General features: G+C 35.3%; 1 protein-coding gene across 7 annotated transcripts in view; it reads right to left on the bottom strand.

The window, feature by feature from the left end:
- Positions 1–19,103, bottom strand: part of LOC125679490 (putative polypeptide N-acetylgalactosaminyltransferase 10) — a 213,698-nt gene extending 194,595 nt beyond the window's left edge. The window contains exons 1-3 of one of the 7 annotated variants that reach the window (XM_056154407.1): positions 18,702–19,103; positions 5,637–5,721; positions 1,324–1,505 (exon numbers count right to left, since the gene is read on the bottom strand). In XM_056154407.1, the coding sequence (XP_056010382.1) occupies positions 1,324–1,485 (162 nt within the window). In that variant the 5' untranslated portion in view covers positions 1,486–1,505; positions 5,637–5,721; positions 18,702–19,103. Of the gene's footprint in view, positions 1–1,323; positions 1,506–5,636; positions 5,844–18,701 lie in introns of those variants that run through there. The other 6 variants (XM_056154406.1, XM_056154404.1, XM_056154408.1 and 3 more) reach the window with 6 other exon arrangements.
- Positions 19,104–20,186: the final 1,083 nt, after the last annotated feature.

Here is a 20,186-nt window from a genome sequence, read left to right as displayed (position 1 = left end):
TATTCCCATGCAAAACTTTGATAGCCCATTATGGCTCTATCCTAGCTACCTTCGGGTTCCACAATTTGAATCTGCACTACCTGGGAATGCTTGCATATTAATATGATTGATCATGGGCATGTTGTTCTTGAGAAGAAGACTTTTAAAGATTTATTCTATATATTCCCTATTAAAATTTGATCACCTATTGTGGCCCCATCCTAATCCCGGGAGGCATGGTTTGATCAAACTTCAAACTGCACTACCTGGAAATGATTGCATATTAATATGAATAATCATGGCCCTGTTGTTCTTGAGAAGAAGGTTTTTAAAGATTTATCCTATATACATATCAACATGGAAAACTTTTATTCCTTATTGTGGTCCCACCCTACCTCCAGGGGCCATGATTTGAACAAACTTGAATCTACACTATGTCAGGAAGCTTTCATATAAATTTCAACTTTTCTGACCTGTGGTTCTTTTGTTGATCCACCCCCCCCCCCTTTTGTTGGAAGGAACATGACCCTTCATGATAAACTTGAATTCCCTTTGCATGAGGATAATTAGTGCCAAGTTTGATTGAAATTGGCCCAGTGAATCTTGAGACAAAAACTTTTAAAGATACCACAAATTTTTACTGATTCTTGATCATCTCCACCTCAAAAAGGGTGAGGCACTTTCATTTCAACAAACCTGAATCCTCTTCACCCAAGCATGCCTTGTAGCAAGTTTTGCTGAAATTAGCCCTGTGGTTCTGGAGAAATAAAAAATGTTAAAAGTCTATGGACAGATGGTCGGATATGGACTTGCGCCGGACAAAAAGTGATCAGAATAGCTCACTTTAACTTAAGCTACTAAAAATCTATAAGAAAGTAGGCAAATAAGATATGATATCTGCAGGAATATGAGCACATAAGAAACAATGAGTCTAAACCACGATTTGTGGACTTTCTTTAAAAAGATGATCCTCTGGTAAACATGCAACACTTCTCAATATCTTCAAATCCTGTTTTGTCATGTGTACCAAAGAGCATTGGTTAAAGTGCTTTTAGACTCTTGGACACATTATTGCAGATTTAATTCTCCATTGGGCAATAGTGTTTTTGAAAAAATTATTTTTCATATTTAAAATGAATTGCAATTTTCAAGACAAATAATATTTGAATCAATCATTTTATGACTTTAGTACTACAAAGCAAATTACTTTATTGCCAATAATCACTATTAAAATGTGAAATTTACTTGAATAAATCTTGCTACACTCTATTCCTGCAATTATCTCTACCTTAACGGCCCACATTGTAACTAAAGCTTCTGATTTTCCTTTTAACATGTCTATACCTTTCCATCTTGTGGAGCTTTTGGCATTACATTACGGGCATCAACATAGAGATCTGGGGGAGAGTTTGAGCCAAACAGTTTCCTTAGAATGAAAGGCCCCCCTAGAACCACGACACATCCCACAATTATGTATTTCAGCAGTGTCACTGTATTTCTTCTCATCTCAGCTGATTTTTATTTCACTGAAATGAATAGTAAACAATATAATGTTACAAAACACATACTATATATTAATCTGAGATTCCTCTGACTCTTACCCCCACTTTGCAATTTTCAAGACAAATAATATTTGAGTCAATTATTTTATGACTTTATAGTACTAAAGCATGACATGGTACAGGGGGGAAAGAGTAAAATCGGAAGCCATAATAAAAAGTGGGAGCTGAACACCACCTGGTGTCGAAACTTTGCCTTCCTTTCACAACTTTATTTTGTGGGTCTAGTAATGGTGTTCCAATCATCAATTATAATCGAAAATCATTCGATTGTTTGCAAATTCAAAGTGCTTGGTTATGAAAATTTTATTCCAATTAATCAGTTTTTAGATTTTGTTTTCTCAACAACTGTAGTTTTTGAAAAATGATCTTGCTGTGACCTATCTATTAACCTAAAAGTTTTGTTTATTGTAATGGCGGGACATATCAAAGCGAGTGTCCATACCCAGGGAATAAAGCATGTTCGTGTGGTCAGATAGACATACGTTGATTCAGGCTTAACAAGAGGCCCAGGGGCCTTATAGGTCACCTGAGTATCATGTAACAACCTTCCAATGTTTGAATTAGGTTTGTGTTTAAATATAAGAATTTTACTTTTGGATGGAAGAAACATTGAATAGCTATGTGGTCAGATCCGCCTTTGCACCAGTATCCCTGACCCAGGGGCCATAAATTTCAGTTTTGAAAGAAGCATCCTTGATCATCATTATCATACTATTAGTTTGTCTACTTAATACCCAGCAGCAGAGGAGAAGATTTTCAAAGAAATAAAATGCATTTTCACTATATGATCAATAGGGCCCTACCCTAATACCAGAACCCCTGACCCAGGGGCCATGAATTTCACAATTTTGAAAGAGGCATCCTTGCTCATCATAACCATGCTATTGGTTTGTCTACTTAATACCCAAGGACAGAGAAGAAGATTTTCAAAGAAATAATGCATTTTCACTATATGACTTATAGAGCCCCACCCTAGCACCAGAACCCCTGATCCAGGGGCCATGAATTTCACAAATTTTAACAAGAGGTAGTGTGAGCTATGCTCACTAAGAATACCCCCCGCTTACCCCAATCTCCCAAAGGGTGTTGGTAATAGGTATAAACTACCTCTTTTCTGAGTGTTGCTACTTTGATGTCCAGTGCGCATGACCTTTGACCTTTTGACCCCAAAATCGATAGGGATCATCTTCATCCCATTAGTAGTCCATATATATGATATGGTGACTGTAGGTGGAAAGGATAACGCTTTAGAGCCCGGAAACCATATTGCTACTTCAATGTCCAGTGCACTTGACCTTTGACCTTTTGACCCCAAAATCGATAGGGAACATCTTCATCCCATGGGTAGTCCATATGTTTGATATGGTGACTGTAGGTGGAAAGGATAACGCTTTAGAGCCCGGAAACCATATTGCTACTTCAATGTCCAGTGCGCTTGACCTTTGACCTTTTGACCCTAAAATCCATAGGGAACATCTTCATCCTATGGGTAGTCCATATGTATGATATGGTGACTGTAGGTGGAAAGGATAACACTTTAGAGCCCGGAAACCATATTGCTACTTCGATGTCCAGTGTGCTTGACCTTTGACCTTTTGACCCCAAAATCGATAGGGAACATCTTCATCCCATGGGTAGTTCATATGTATGATATGGTGACGGTAGATGGAAAGGATAATGCTTTAGAGCCCGGAAACCATTGCGTCTACAGACGGACGGACGGACAGACGGACAACTCGATTCCAGTATACCCCCCCCCCACAACTTGTTGCGGGGGGTATAAAGAGGCATCCTTGCTCATCATTACCATGCTATTAGTTTGTCTACTTAATACCCAGAGACAGAGAAGATTTTCAAAGAATTTCTACATTTTCACTATATGACCAATAGAGCCCCACCCTAACACAAGAACCCCTGCCCCAGGGGCCATGAATTTCACAATTTTGGTAGAGGGCTCATTATAATTATGCCCACAGTTTGGCTTCTTGATGTCCAGGAGTAAAGAAGAAGATTTTTTAAAATTACACTCATTTTGATGGTTTTTGCCATTTTCACTATATGACCAATAGAGGCCCCCCCCCCCCTAACACAAGAACCCCTGCCCCAGGGGCCATGAATTTCACAATTTTGGTAGAGTGTTCAATGCTCATTATAATTATGCCCACAGTTTGGCTTCTTGATGTCCAGGAGTAAAGAAGAAGATTTTTTAAAATTACACTCATTTTGATGGTTTTTGCCCCACCCCTCAGGCCCCAGGGGGGCAGGGACCACAAATTTCACAATTTTTGTTCCCCTTCACCCACAGATGCTATATGCCAAAATTGGTTGAAATTGGTTCAGGGGTTTCAGAGAAGAAGCTGAAAATGTTCAAATGTTAACGCAAGACACACGACGAACGACGACGGACAAAAACAGATAGCAATAGGTCACCTGAATGAATTCAGGTGACCTAAAAAGGAAGGACCATCCATCAAAGAGAATCTTGATACGAGCAAAGCCATGTGTGAATTACGTAGATAAAACCGCTTTCAAAGGCCACTGTTACTCTGCACGTGCTTATCGCGTCTTCAATTGGTGACAATTAATAGATCTGATTTGTTGGGGTTTTTTTTAATAAAATGAATTTCTTATTTTTCTTTGCTGCATGAACATTATGTTTTAATTATGCCAGATCATCATCAGTTAATGACATGTAACTTTGATATACGATGATATAACTGAAGCAAACGATATCCGTTTTTGGCATATAACCCTTCTAAAAATCGTACTGACTTTTACATATGTAATGAAAGAAAACAGAGGTGAGCAAGCTCACATACCCATGTTCCAACATTGCTTGACAATGCCTCACATAATGAATGGTAATTTTCTGCATTACCGGAAGAACAGGACATCTACCCAATGTGTCCTAATTAACTACAAAGTTTCACGAAATCCTGTTGAGCGGTCTCGGAGGAGTTGCAATGACAAGAACAGGACAGACGGGCTAGAAATTCTAAGTTCAAAAGGGGCATAACTCCCAGAAATATTATTAAAACACAATTTCCTGGGGATATGCACATCTACACAGTGTGTCATTATTAACTACAAAGTTTCACGAAATTCTGTTGAGCGGTCTCAGAGGAGTTGCGCTGACAAGAACAGGACAGACAGACTCGAAATTCTAAGTTCAAAAGGGGCATAACTCCCAGAAAAATTATTGAATCAGAATTTCCTGGGAATATGTACATCTTCAAAGTGTGTCCTTATTAACTACAAAGTATCATGAAATTCTGTTGATTGGTCTCAGAGGAATTGCACTGACAAAAAAGAGACTGTAAGACTGAGGGATGGGTCAAAAACATAAAACCCTTTGTAACTTCGTTGCATGGGGTATTATTAAAGTATAGTAAAAGAATAACAAATACAAACATATAATATTCATTTACACTTTTTTCAGTAGTTAAAGACCCAATTTTAAGTTAACACCCCCAAATTTTACTGGTATACTGATCAATTGTAAGCCGCCTGTCAATCAAACAGACTGTATGTTGTTCTACAGACCACAACATCTGTAGAAATTGTGGTCTGGAGCTACCCCAGAGAAGTACACAATAACAGCCAGACATTCTTTAGACCTTGAGGAAGCCCTGTATTCTAAAGTTTTGTCCACAACTGCTACTATCTCGTAATTCATTTTTTTTTTTTTAATTTAACAATTTAATGCAATTTAATATTTGCATTTTTTTCTCCTCTATCATACATGTATAATAAATTACACAATCAAAAATCAAACAATACTTTGCACATTAATTTCTAAACTTATTGAAATAATTTATATCATTAATTTATGATAGCTTTATATTTATAAAAGAAATTGTTTATTGAGCCAACAACTGAAAGTAATTGAGAGAAAGAGGGGGTGGGTGTATAATATATAGACTGTATTTGAGCTATGGTTAGGGATACAACCATTATACACACACTAAGACCACAGAAACTCTGCAGAAGGCCCTGAGACATGTCCTGTGTATATCAAAAGTATAGACAACACCATGATCTCTTGGCCAGGTAAATCCAGGTAAATAACAATGACCAAAGATGAGCTCCACCCACATCCAGCTACATCCTCCACCCCTCATAGATCCACTATAGCTTTTAGGAAAATATATGGATCCTCCTGTCCCAACAACATGCACATCTACAAATGGCAATGAGGCATATTGTACAACATTTCAAATCTATCAGATAAGCCATATAGGAGGAGAAGTGTTCACAAGTTATTTTACATCCTCCACCCCTCTTAGATCCACTATAAGGCCATATTTAAAAATATGTTTATTTCCCCTTTCCCGACCCTAAATTTCAGAAGAGGCTCGGTAGGTAAAGTTTTTTTCAGCCAGCAGAATTTAATTTAGTATGAAATCCTCATGACTATTAACAAAGCCCAATATCAGATACCAAAACGTCATATAGCACATGCATCATTCCATGTTTCCTCATCAAACTCATAAAGTCGGTTCTTGCGTAAAGTTCTGCTTTCATTGCCATATTTAGGAATTAGGGAATGTGTTGATAATTCAGACAGTACTCCATGCATTTTGGAAATGCTCATTATCTAACCATTGAACATAGACATATTGTACATATATAACATTTGATTCGACAAACACCAAGACTTCATAGGATTTTTTCTGCCATTTATGTCACATATAACATTTAAATAAACTCGATCAGGTAGAATGTTGCAACTATGGACAATGTTGTTATTTCGGACACATGGTGTTATAACATCAGGCAGTTAGTAAATTCAGTTGCTGCCTTTTATTTTGTGGCAAACTTATGGCATATTATGCTTTTGTACATCATGGTTATTTATATGTGGTAGTGATTTTAATTTTGTTAACAATTTTTTAATCATGGACCTATTGGTAGATCTAACTTTTACCAGAAAACGTTTCAATGGGATTTGATTTTGCCGATCAAACAAAATGGATGCTGACATCTTCTACAAGGTCATGTATTTAAATCAACCAATCTGACAGAGCAGAGTTACACATGTGCACATAATTAGGGTTTTCCAATTTGTACAATATCAAGTTCGGAAATAAGTTTAAATTGAGAATATGTGGATATAATACTTCTTATTGACTACTAAAAATTTCACATCCATCCAAAATATCAACACTTTCCCCTACTGATGAACACAATTTGCACACCAAGTCTCTTGTCTCCTCGCTCCTCGGGTTGAAACCAAGGAGGATATAGAAAATTCTGGTCATTATAAGATATTGATCTGTACCTAAAATGACCCTGAAATTTTCCAGAAATAAAAAAAAAACTTTGCCCAAATGACGGAATAAAAACCTTTGGGTCGGTATGACTTTCTCAGACTCAGTCGGGCGAGGGTAAACAAACTATATTTTAATTTTGGATTAACTTTTAGGAAAATAATGGGATCCTCCTGTCCCACCAATACAAATGGCAATGAAGCATTGTACAAAGTTTCAAGTCTATCCTGTATATGTCATATAGGGGGAGAAGCGTTCACAAGATTTTGTGACAGACGGGGATGGACGGGCAGAATTCAAGTACAACCAGAGTACCGTAAACGGTACAATATATGCCCGTCGGACAGTGAAATTCAACCTGGAAGCATAGTGTGCACTCTGAATTGACACAACACACATTCTGAATAGAAAAGCCTTAAAGTGGGTCATGGTAAACCAAATGAATCCATCTGACATGAGAACTGATAATGTATTTCTCTGAGAGTGAGGTTGTGACAAGATGTTGGTGTAATATCTATCCATGATGATAAAAAGTCAATGAAACCATTTGATCTACTTTTAGCCATAAAGTAGGTCATGGTGCACCAATGAAGTTGAAATGTTTGAAATATGAACTGATTATGTATTTCTCTGAGAGAATGTGACTAAATTTCAGTCTGGAAAACTGTTTGATCTACTTCTACCCCTAAAGTACTGTAGGTCATAGTGCACCCATCCAGCTGAAATGCTAAATGCATTCAACTGTCTTCCTCCGAGAGGAAGCCTTTGACTAAATATCAGGGCAATATCTGTATCAGTAATGAAAAAAAGCCCGGAAAACTGTTTGACTTATTTTTAGCCCAAAAGTAGGTCAAGGATGGACCAATCCAGCTGAAATGCAAACTGAACTTGTAATCCTCCAAGAAGAAGCCTGTGACTAAATATCAGGGCAATATCTGTATCCATAATGAAAAAAAGCCAGGAAAACTGTTTGACCTACTTTTAGTCCTAATGCAGGTCACGGACGGATGGATCGACCAATCCAGCTGAAATACAAACTGAACTTGTATTCCTCTGAAAGGAAGCTTATGCGTAAATTTCAGGGCAATATCTGTATCTGTAACGAAAAAAAGTCCTGAAAGCTGTTTGACCTATTTATAGTCCTAAAGTAGGTCAGTAGGTCAAGGATGGACCAATCACTCTTACAATTCTTTGAGGGAGAAATTGTGACCAAATTTCAAAGTTGTAAATGCATCCATTACAGAAAAAAATCCAGAAAAAATTACCCAGGATGGACAGTCATGCAGCCAGACGCATAGAAAGCGCCATAACATAATACATCCCGTCTAATAACGGGCATATAAAAACAATGTCTCCACTTGAAAGAGGGGGAGACATAAATATCTACTTTCGATCTCTGAAAGCACAATTTATTGCAGAATGAGAAAGTTGTGATGTACATGCAAAGTTTTTCCAGTGGATGCATAAAACTTTCCACATTGCGGAAAGTAGGGCTGAAACGATACGCCTCTTTACAAAACAATAGGTATTGCAATGTGTATTCCACGACTCAATATTTTCAATATGATACATCTAAAAGTAAATAACCAATAAAAACTTTGAGGAAAAATTTAATTACGGAGATTCACATGCAGTCACAATTTTAGAAGCAAAATGTTTCCAAATTACCAAACGGTAAGATGCCTGTTGGCTCTGTAGTTTAAATTTATTAAAGGGAAAGGCAACCCAAAAAATTTTTTACAGGATAAATGATTATATGATAAAGATTTGCCATACTATTCTGTTGATATACTGCCTAGATAAGCTTCAATACTAATTTGAAAACGTTAAAAATTGAAATTCCCGCTATCTATAGAGGCTGCCATGATGTGGAACTCTTTTGTATACAAGACCACAAAAATAAGTTTGACGTCACATTGTCTATTCCGGTTTTGATGAGATTCTAAGATCATCCACAGGTGCTTGGGTTAAGTACACCCCCCCCCCCCCCCCGAATAAGCTACACGAGTTGGATTTAATTATTTTTTTCCTGAAAATATTTCTAATGAATGTCAATGTCTTGCATACCCATATAGTCCAAATTAATTCAAAATAAGCCCTTTGAAAAAAAATACCCTTACTGGCTATTATAATAGAACTTATAATAACCAGTGAGGGTATTTTTTTTAAAAGGGCTTATTTTGAATTACATGCATTTTGGACTTTATGGGTATGCAAGACGTTGACATGCATTAGAAATATTTTCAACAAAAAAATTCATTAAATCTCATGTAGCTTATTCGGAAGGGGGGGGGAGGGGGGGGGGGTCCTGAACCCAAGCACCTGTGAAATCATCAAAGTTGTGCATGTGGTAGATTTTACGAATAAATAGGTTGATGCCTTCCTGGCAAGCAGTTAATTAAACTAATGCGAAGGGAAAATGTGAATAAAGGGTTTTTTTTCTCGAAATTCCCGACTACAACCAAGTCATTTGAAAAGAAAAGACTATGTAAACTGTGGATCCATCATTTGCGTAATGACAAGTTGAGGTTCAAGACATTTGTATGAAGAACGTTTATGGTCTGCCTTGTCTACGACTCGACTGAACGTCTTCTTTTCTCAATTTCTTCTTGCGAAAGAACGGGCTCAAATCTATATGGCTCCAAACTTAACTGTTCGTGACTTATCATGTTTTCAGTGCTGCTGATGAAATAAACCGGAATAGACGTGTGACATCACATATTAAACTTCAATGGCCACTCTCTTAGGCTTAAAATAAAAATTGATTTGTTTGATGTACTCCGACCGCCCCGTGAAATTTGCCCTGACCCGATCATTTTTTCCGCACTTTGGAAATTTCAATTTTTTTTTTATTTGCTCCCTGGAAAATAGACATTCTTCGAATTAGTATTAAACTTGATGTCATGTGTTTCTTATTTGGACTAGTTGTTTTACAGAATTCTTGTTATCAAAATGTCCTTAGGGCATCTTTCGGTTCTACTTTCACTTTGATTATGAATGACCATTTGTTAATCCGGGAACTTTTCAAACACTTTTCTATGTGAACGATCAAATACAGTAAAATATCTCTATCTCGAAGTCCTAGGGACCTCGAAAAAACTTCGAGATATCCGGGGGGTTCGAGATATCCAAAATCGATCTTGGATATTTTTTTAAGGAGGATATTTGATGCATTAAGTATATGATTTGCATTATAAACAAAAACCCCGTTGACGTTTCTTATAGTTTAATTCAAGTTGATAAATTAATATTGTGGAATTTCAAAGACAAACATTTCATCTTTTTTAATATATATAAACATCCAATTGAATTCACAATGTCTTTCAAAATTAAGATGTTCGTGCCTGTATGCTTAATTTAAGTTTACTGATGTCCAGGCTCGACTGGGATGTAGTTTTTGCGTTGTAAGGAAAGAACTTATCACGTAAGAAACAAAAAAGACGGATTTAAAAAAAAAAAAACTTTTAAATGTTTATTACATAAATTTTCATGTTTTCTCTGTACTAGTTTTAATGATGAAGCGTGCATTATTAAATGCATTATCGTTATTAAGAGCATTACCTTCAAGCGTACGTCGACGATTTTGTGTGTTTATCTAACTCACAAGTTAATGATAGAGCATGTGTCATTCAAAACACCATCCCTCGAATCGGGTGTGTTAGTTCATAATTGGCGGTGAACTTTAGCCATATTGTCGGATGGTTTCACTAATCACCCAAGCTGTTGAACTATTTATTGCGATCTGGGTCTGCTCGGGAAAGGCGAGCGTGGATTAGCGGTCATTAATTATAATTGATGTAGCCGCGGGTGTGAATGTGTGACTTAACGACGCCAGGTATGGTAAGCAGAGCGGAAAATTGACTGCACTTCAAGATAAACCAGGTGAATTTAGGGTATGGGACCTTGAAAATACTTCGACATAAGCGGAGTATTCGAGATTACCGTGTTCGAAATATCAGAAGTTTTTTAAATCATTTATATAGGGAAAGCTGCCGGGACCGGCGGTCGACTTCGACTCAAGTGGGGTATTCGAAATAAACCATATTCGAGATACAGATATTTTACTGTATACCGCACCACAGCTGCAAATCACCACATTATCTACCATCAAGATAGAACAAGGAGCTACGAACTCCCCCATCGAGGCCTGATCGTATTTATGTACAAAAGTTTGAAAGCTATGTTATTTAAAGAAAAAATCACGTGGGGTAGCGCACCAAAATTATGGCAGACCACAAGTTGGCGTTGAAGTTGATGGTCTATATTTCTGAAAAGGCACGCATATTATTTTGATATGTGATTATTTAAATGTTATGACGATTTAATAGGTGAATGGCAATTTTACTTTGCTGTTAAACTGAGACACACGAATGGAACACGATCGTCACAACAATTTGAACGATGCAGGGAAGTCGGCATTAAAATTATATTGGGTAATATTAAAACTTATTGTAAATTGCTGTCATCATGCAATTCACTTGGATATTCATGGATGACATTAAAGTGTTTAAGTGATTTCTATTATGAATGTCGGAATCGACCGGTGGTAATAAAAAGGGGTGTTTATTTATTTATCAACAACTGTAGAGGTCCTCATCTGTGACGAAAGCAAAACGTCCTGGGTAAATTTCAGGAGACATTAGAAGATTTACGTGTATTATACACAATGTGTACAAAATGAATGTTCTAAACTCTATTCTGTCTGGCAGCGTTATGTGTTTAATGAAAACATAAGAAAATTTGTAAATCTGATTTTAAAAATAAAACAAGATGTGTTTGTGAAACACAAATTCCCCCAATAATGGCCAATTCCGAAGATGGCCAAGGTCACAAGGGCAAATATCTTGGTACCAGTAGAAAGATCTTGTCAAAAAAAATGCTTATGTACAATATGAAAGCTCTAATAGTTATGATAAATGTAAAAAACAAAAATTAAAGTAGGTCAAACGTCAAGGTCAAAAGGTTCAATACCCACGGAAAGGTCTTATCACAAGGAATACTCATGTGAAATATCAAAGCTCTATCACTTATTGTTCAAAAGTTATTAGCAAGGTTGAAGTTTTCAAAAAGTAGGTCAAACTCCAAAGTCACGAGGTCAAAAACGTTGGTACCCACAAAAAGGTCTTGTCACAAGGAATACTCATGTGAAATATCAAAGCTCTACCACTTATTGTTCAAAAGTTATCAGCAAGGTTAAAGTTATCAAAAAGTAGGTCAAACTCCAAAGTCAAGGGGTCAAAAATGTTGGTACCCACGGAAAGGTCTTGTCACAAGGAATAATCATGTGAAATATCAAAGCTCTGTCACTTATTGTTCAAAAGTTATCAGCAAGGTTAAAGTTTTCAAAAAGTAGGTCAAGGTCACGGGGTCAAAAATGTTGGTACCCACAGAAAGGTCTTGTCACAAGGAATACTCATGTGAAATATCGAAGCTCTATCCCTTATTGTTCAAAAGTATCAGCAAGGTTAAAGTTTTCAAAAAGTAGATCAAGGTCACGGGGTCAAAAATGTTGGTACCCACGGAAAGGTCTTGTCACAAGGAATACTCATGTGAAATATCAAAGCTCTATCACTTACTGTTCAAAAGTTATTAGCAAGGTTAAAGTTTTCAAAAAGTAGGTCAAACTCCAAGGTCAAGGTCACGGGGTCAAAAATGTTGGTACCCACGGAAAGGTCTTGTCACAAGGAATACTTATGAGAAATATCAAAGCTCTATCACTTACTATTCAAAAGTTATTAGCAAGGTTAAAGTTTCAGACAGAATGACAGAATTGCAGAATGACAGAATTACAGACAGGACAAAAACAATATTTCCCCCCCATCTTCGATCTCGGGGGCATAATAATACCGACCTACATACCCGACTTGAAAAATGTGGGTCGGAGTACATCAAACTAATGCCTTAGCGGCGGGTAATTTAAAATACATGATAGATTAATATTGATTTAATTGTTAATCAAAGACTTTTGTTGTTAAAGACTGTCAATCACGATATCAGTAAGTAATACTTTATTCATAAAAGCAAATATGTGGTTAGGGTTGCCTTTCCCTTTAAAGTTCATAATTATGTCTCCGAACACATAGTGTCGGAGACATATTGTTTTTGCTCTGTTTCTTATTATGTCTCCGAACACAAAGTGTCGGAGACATATTGTTTTTGCTATTATGTCTCCGAACACAAAGTGTCGGGAGACATATTGTTTTTCTCCATTTCTTATTATTAACTAAATAAACTAGTGTAGGTTTCAATTCAAAAGAAAAAGTTTGAAATTAGTGATTCTTTCAATCATTTCCGGTTACGACCAGAAGTGATAACGAAAAACAAATTAATGTGCATGCACTATACAATTGAGAGATCTATAATACCTGAAAGTTTCATTTGTTCCTCTTTAGTCGTTTTTGAGATTACCTCCGGACAAAATGATTTTTTGAAAAATGGAAATCGGACATATCTTACGAACGGAAGTAGATTTTGTAAAAATGAAAGATCATGTCTAAGGGTACTACAATTCTCTATCATCTTCATAATTGGCAAGAAAATCCATTGAGCCATCTCTGAGAAATCGTGCTGAAAAAAATTTAATATAGTAAATTTTTCAACCACTTCCTGTTGAAACCAGAAGTGACGTACACTCATATACAAAATATGTTTAAGATGGACTATCGTTAATCTATAATCCCTGCAAGTTTCAAGTGTATATCTATAATCGTTCCAGAGATATCAGGGAAACAAAGTCTGAATTTGTCCACACCCTATCTAACGACCAGAAGTGAAATTTACAAAAATGTTTGACGTCACTTTACACATTTATAGGGAAACAAAAACTTTTTATGAACAATTATACAAGAAAACTGAAGTAAATAATAGTTTTGATTTTAACAATGAGTCAAGCTTTAAAGATATTCCGAAACTTTCTAATAAAGAATCAGAATCAATAGAAGGGGAAATTACTATTGAAGAAGCCTCCAATACTCTTTACAAAATGAAATCTAATAAATCCCCAGGATCTGATGGTTTTTCTGCCGAATTCTTCAAAATGTTTTGGAAATATATTGGTATTTTTGTTGTAAGGTCTATCAATTATGGATATAGAAGTAGTATTTTGTCAGTTACACAAAGACATGGTATCATCACATTGCTACCAAAAAGTGACAAGCCAAGACAATATCTGAAGAACTGGAGGCCTATCACTCTGTTGAATACTGTTTATAAAATTGCATCAGGTACAGTGGCTAGTAGAGTAAAACGGTATCTAGATAAAATAATCAACCCTAATCAAACAGGTTTTATTCCCAACAGGTATATTGGAGAAAATACAAGGCTTATCTATGATATTATGCATTACACTGAGGAAGAAAATATACCTGGTTTATTATTACTTATCGATTTTGAAAAAGCTTTTGATACAGTGTCTTGGGAATTTATTCAAAAAGCACTAACTTTCTTTAACTTTGGCAACTCTATTTGGAACTGGGTATCATTATTTTGTACAGATATTACATCTGCAGTAAATCAAGGTGGTAATCTCTCTGAAAAAATCAATATTCAGAGAGGGTGTAGACAAGGTGACCCTTTGTCACCGTATATTTTTTTAATTTGTGCAGAAATATTAGCTATTCAGATTAGATTAAACAAAAGTATTAAAGGTATTACTGTAAACAATGTAGAAAAGATTTCCCAGTTGGCTGATGACACTTCACTTATTCTTGATGGCAGTAAAGAATCTCTCTTAGAAACATTGGAAACACTGCAACAATTTTCAGAAATGTCTCGACTTTATATTAATTTTGACAAAACCCATATAGTATGGATTGGATCCAAAAGATTTAGTAATGAAATTTTACTGCCTAACTACAAGCTTAAGTGGGGTAATACAAGATTTAAACTACTAGGAATACATTTTGATGTGGATCTAAAGAAAATGATGCAATTAAACTATGAACCAAAATGTGTACAGATTAAATCTTTACTTAAACATTGGGAGAAAAGATTTTTGACTCCCACTGGAAAAATCAGTTATTAAAACATTGGCTTTGCCCTTATTAAACCATATCTTGATGTCAATCCCAAATCCCTCTGAGTTATATTGTAAAAATTTAGAAAAATTATTTTTTTCTTTCATATGGAATAATTCAACTCACAGAGTAAAAAAAGAAGTAATAGTTAAAAAATATGAAGATGGAGGATTGAAAATGGTAAATCTAATGTCTTTTATAGCTTCAATGAAATTATTTTGGGTAAGACATCTTATTTTTTCCAGCAGAGGTATGGGAATGTTTATTCCCAATTTTGAGTTGAACAAATTCATTAACTGTGGGGTTGAATACATCACCACTCTTTTAAAAACACTGAAAAATAAATTTTGGATTAATGTATTCAAGTCGTACATTACATTACATAGTCTTATTGATGAGTCCACTGTTGCTGCTGATTCACCTCTATTTTATAACCCACAGATTCATATTGGTGGAAAACCATTTTTTAATAAACAAATGTTTAACAGCAACATCAGACTGATTAATGATATTATTAATGAAGATGGTTCACCTTTTAGTTTTAAACATTTTTGTGATATTTATACAAACATTAGGATAAATTTTTTAGAATACAACAGCATTATCCATGCAGTAAGAGCATGGATAAAAAACTCAGACCCTGGAAAAAACATCATGAAGCTCACAAGTCCATTAATTATGACAAATACTTACACAATTTTGAAATGTTACAAATCTAAATTTTTTGATGAAATTCTTAATAAAAATAACTCGGTCTCAGCTGGCAAAAAGAAATGGAGTGAGCTTTTAGATGTAGATGACAGGGAATGGAAAATAATCCACAAAATACCCTTCAGAGTGACAAAAGACTGTAAGCTCCACTGGTTTCAGTACAGAATTATAAACAAAATTTTAGCAACAAATTCATTATTGTTCAAAATAAAAAGAATAGATTCTAAATATTGCAACTTTTGTCACTCTGAAGAGAAAACAATAGAACATATTTTATGGGAATGTAATTGTTTACAATTATTTCTTGTAGAATTCAAACAATTTTTAGAAGACAAGACTGAGCGACAGATTACAATTACAAAGAAATCCTTTATTTAAGAAGATTCTTAAAGAATGTCCCTATATATTTGTATGTAAAAGTTTGATCCCCCCTTGTAGCCCCATCCAACCCCCAGGGGCCATGATTTGAACAAACTTGAATCTGCACTATGTCAGAAAGCTTTCATGTAAATATCAGCTTTTCTGGCTTAGTGGTTCTTGAGAAGAAGATTTTCCCTATATATTTGTATGTAAAATTTTGATCCCCTATTGTGGCCCCATCCGACCCCCGGGGGCCAGGATTTTAACAATTTAGAATCTGCACTATATCAGGAAGCTTTCATATAAATCTCAGCTTTTCTGGCTCAGTGGTTCTTGAGAAGAAGATTTTTAAAGATTTTTCCCATATATTTGTATGTAAAACTTTGATCCCCTATTGTGGCCCCATTCGACCCCCGGGGGCCAGGATTTTAACAATTTAGAATCTGCACTATATCAGGAAGCTTTCATATAAATCTCAGCTTTTCTGGCTCAGTGGTTCTTGAGAAGAAGATTTTTAAAGATTTTTCCCATATATTTGTATGTAAAACTTTGATCCCCTATTGTGGCCCCATCCAACCCCCGGGGGCCAGGATTTTAACAATTTAGAATCTGCACTATATCAGGAAGCTCTCATATAAATCTTAGCTTTTCTGGCTCAGTGTGCCATGTCTGTAGCAACAATCAATAGTTTACGATTGATAATATGTTTTTTATGTGCTTTCGACCGCACCCTACCTGTTTATTTAAGAAAGAAGTATAAAAATTAGGCTTATACAGTTGTTTTGAGTTACCTCTACGCATTACTTTAGGAGTGTAAAGCGTATTTACATTTGCAAATGTGTAATTGTATGCCTGATTTTAAACTTTAATGCATATTTGGTCAAATTTAATGAGTATTTACGCTGATATGCACCTTATCTGGAGCCCTGAAAACGGTTTTAATTTTGAGTCATAAGAAAAACGATTTCAGTTCACGTCATCTAATGTGAGGTTTTTTCTTTCAATGTATTTTTGTTTCCCTGATCATTAGGAATATTTTACGATTGATACAAAACAAGATCAGGAGTTGTAAGCAACACCGAGCTGCAGGCTGTTTCACTTTTTCAAGACGATAACTAGGCTAGGTAATGAAAAAGACAGGTCTGTTCCCTCCATCGTAACTAAAATTTACTTCACATACACAGCAGGGTTAAGGTGTCCCGAGTAAAATAACAAGTAATAACAGCATATTCCTATAAAAGTAAAATTCTTTCAAGCGTCGCATATTTTTAGTAAAAACCGTTTGTCAATACATAAACAAACATCGTATCACGTGGGGAAATCCTTTGCTTAACTATTACGTCGTCATACAAGTGACGTAGAGCTATTTTTATCCGCTAGACTTTTAGTTGTTTATCACCTCTTTACAGGTGAAAGATGCACTCAAATCATTTGCAGTTTGGGCTTGATATGTCGACATTAATATGGTAAATTTACAGAGTGGTACGGATCGGTACAATATCCTCTCAAATATAGCAATTTCCATAATCTCAACTCAAATGTTGGGCATTTTCCACATTCACATCCAAATCGTATCTAAATGAGGCAAAATATTGTACCTTCCGTATCAAAATCCTAAATCTGAATATGCCTTGATCAAAATAAAATATCGTCATCTTTCACCTGTATCGAGTCGATATGTACATGCATTGGTTTTCTTTATTCCAAATGACTATACAACATCGGGGGCGATATCAAGCTCACAAAGTGATGTAAAGATTACTTTACAGTCTTTCGTGCACATACTATATATAAAAATATGAGACTTATATATTATCGAAGAAAACTGGGGGGAAAATCATCCGACAAACACATTTAAGCACATACAGCTTGAACACTAGATAACGGCAATAAATAGCGAGAAAATATTATGACATTTTCCCCGCGATACAACTATAGACCTGTACGTCATGACGTACTTTTATATTGTGACGTCATATAGTATGAAGTGCACCAAGGTACATTTTATGATGTTTGTTAAAACTTTACTCAGGACACCTTAACCCTGCTGTGTATCAATTCATTGTTTTCAGTTTTTGAATAATTTAACAACACCTGTGCCACTTCCATCAATTTTTACATTTTTGGGGGGAATTCTGTCACCCTGATCCAGTTCCTATGCACATTACATCACGCAACATAGGAACACCTACTTAAGGATACGAATGATTTATCATAATAGTGATATCCACTGGATAAAGGGGTAAATACGTCATAAAAACATTTATTCGGTACAAAAATAAAAGAAACCTAATAAAACTACATTACACAACCGCTTTTAGTGAAAAGAAATATAAGGAAGAATTAATGTCTTGCATGACAATAATCATTTAATCCCCAAAATTACATATTCATGTCCCTGCTTTGTGTTTGAAATATAAAATACTGGTGTTCTTACTGAAAAATATAATATATATAGAGCAATTTTCATTGAATTCAATTTTTGGTGACAAAATGACAGCTATTGCCCCTTTAAGTAATTCAATTTAAACTAGCTTAATCAAGCTATTTCAAAAAGCTTTACCAAGCTTAATAAAGCTATATAGCTAAATATAAAGATATAGTGCTGGATGTGAACACTGCACTGGACACCCTCATCTGCTAATGGCCTAAAACTGAGTGGAACCCACTTCACTGGGGAAAATTTATGGATCTGCTCAGATACATGTAGCTGCACTCGCTCTAACAATAGCTCCGTCAACATATTACTAATGTACTAATTTAATGAAAGTATTCACAAATGTCATTAATGTGTAAAAATTTACCACGTATAGAAGAAACCATATTTGTAACCCCTGGGTCAACCTCGTTCCCAATTAAACAGCAGGCGGCGGTAAATCTAGATAGTTGGTAAAATGGGTAGTAAAAACCGGGCCGGGCCGGGTCAGATCACCTTCGTAATCCGAATTTTTTATTTTAGTTTTCTTCGTTATTTTATTTTCGTTTGGTGTGAAACTTCTTAATCACAATGTGGATGATACATTGGATCTTCGCTACAAAAATTACGGCATAATTTTGCTTCACTGTGAAAATATCAACGTTTGTTTATTTCAGGTTGGTAAAATGGGTAGCGAGGAAAAATAAACATTTTTCTGCGATTACGATTAAACTATATGACACAACAGTGAAACTACACATGATTTTTTTTTTTTTTAATTTATTTCTCATTTAATTAAAGTACACATACATATACACACACACACATACATACATACATACATATATATATATATATATATCCAAATTGTGTTTTTAAAAAAAATCACAGTGTCCGGTATAAAATATTAAAAGAAATAGAATAAACAGTACACAAAGTTAAAAATTTAACGCAAGCGCTTTCATTTTATAATCCTCAGGCGTTACATTTTAAAATAGTTTTGAAATGGTTTGACGTCATAAAGGCGTCCTAACATTTCACGTACATAACGACGTCATAAACGAATGAAGGGAAAAGGATTTTACGTTAAGCATATTATGACGTCATAGATAATAACAGTAAACATATTTTACAGTAAGCTATTGAGAGCCGGTTTTAAAGTCTTAATAAAGTGTCTTTCTTTTTCTCGTCGGGAAATAGTATTTTCTGTATACAGTTTATAAAACGGAAATACATTGAATTGTCCGTGGCCACACACATCTATATGTTCACTAACTTTAATTTTTCTGTATTCGGGTGCTGAAATGTGTTGTTTATGAACTCGTATACGAGTTCGCAGAGTAGTTCCAGTTTCACCGATATAATGTTTTCCACAGCCAGCACATGTTATAACATAAATTAAATTTTTGGTGGAGCACGTCATATCTGAATTTACCGTAAATTCCTTGTTGTTAAATTCGAACGAACTTCCTTCCCTTAAGTATGGGCACGTTCCGCATCGCCGATCGTCACATTTGGTAACGGTGAACATTTTTTTGTTGGACTTTTCCTGAAAATTAGATTTACATAACAGTCTCCTAAGATTTTTCGGTTGTCTCTTGCTGTTGATAAAAGTATATTTCTTCATAATTTTCCCCATTTTTTCATCTGTTTTTAGTAGGTCGTTGAGTTGCCGAACGATAGGTGTAACATTAGAGTTCCTTGGGTTGTATGTTGTAACAAACGGTAAAATGTGTGAATTTGTTGTGGGATTGATTTTGGATTTATTGATAAGATTTTCTCTATTGAGTTCTCTGGCTTTCTTGATTCCGTCGTTTATAAGTTTGATTGGATAATTCTGTTTTTGTAAATAACTATTTAATTCCCCTAAACG

Source organism: Ostrea edulis, chromosome 2 (assembly GCF_947568905.1).
Source record: "Ostrea edulis chromosome 2, xbOstEdul1.1, whole genome shotgun sequence".
NCBI classification, from domain to species: Eukaryota; Metazoa; Mollusca; class Bivalvia; order Ostreida; family Ostreidae; genus Ostrea; species Ostrea edulis.
The sequence above is the reverse complement of the archived record's forward strand: the minus strand, read 5'-3'. Positions and strand labels throughout refer to the sequence as shown.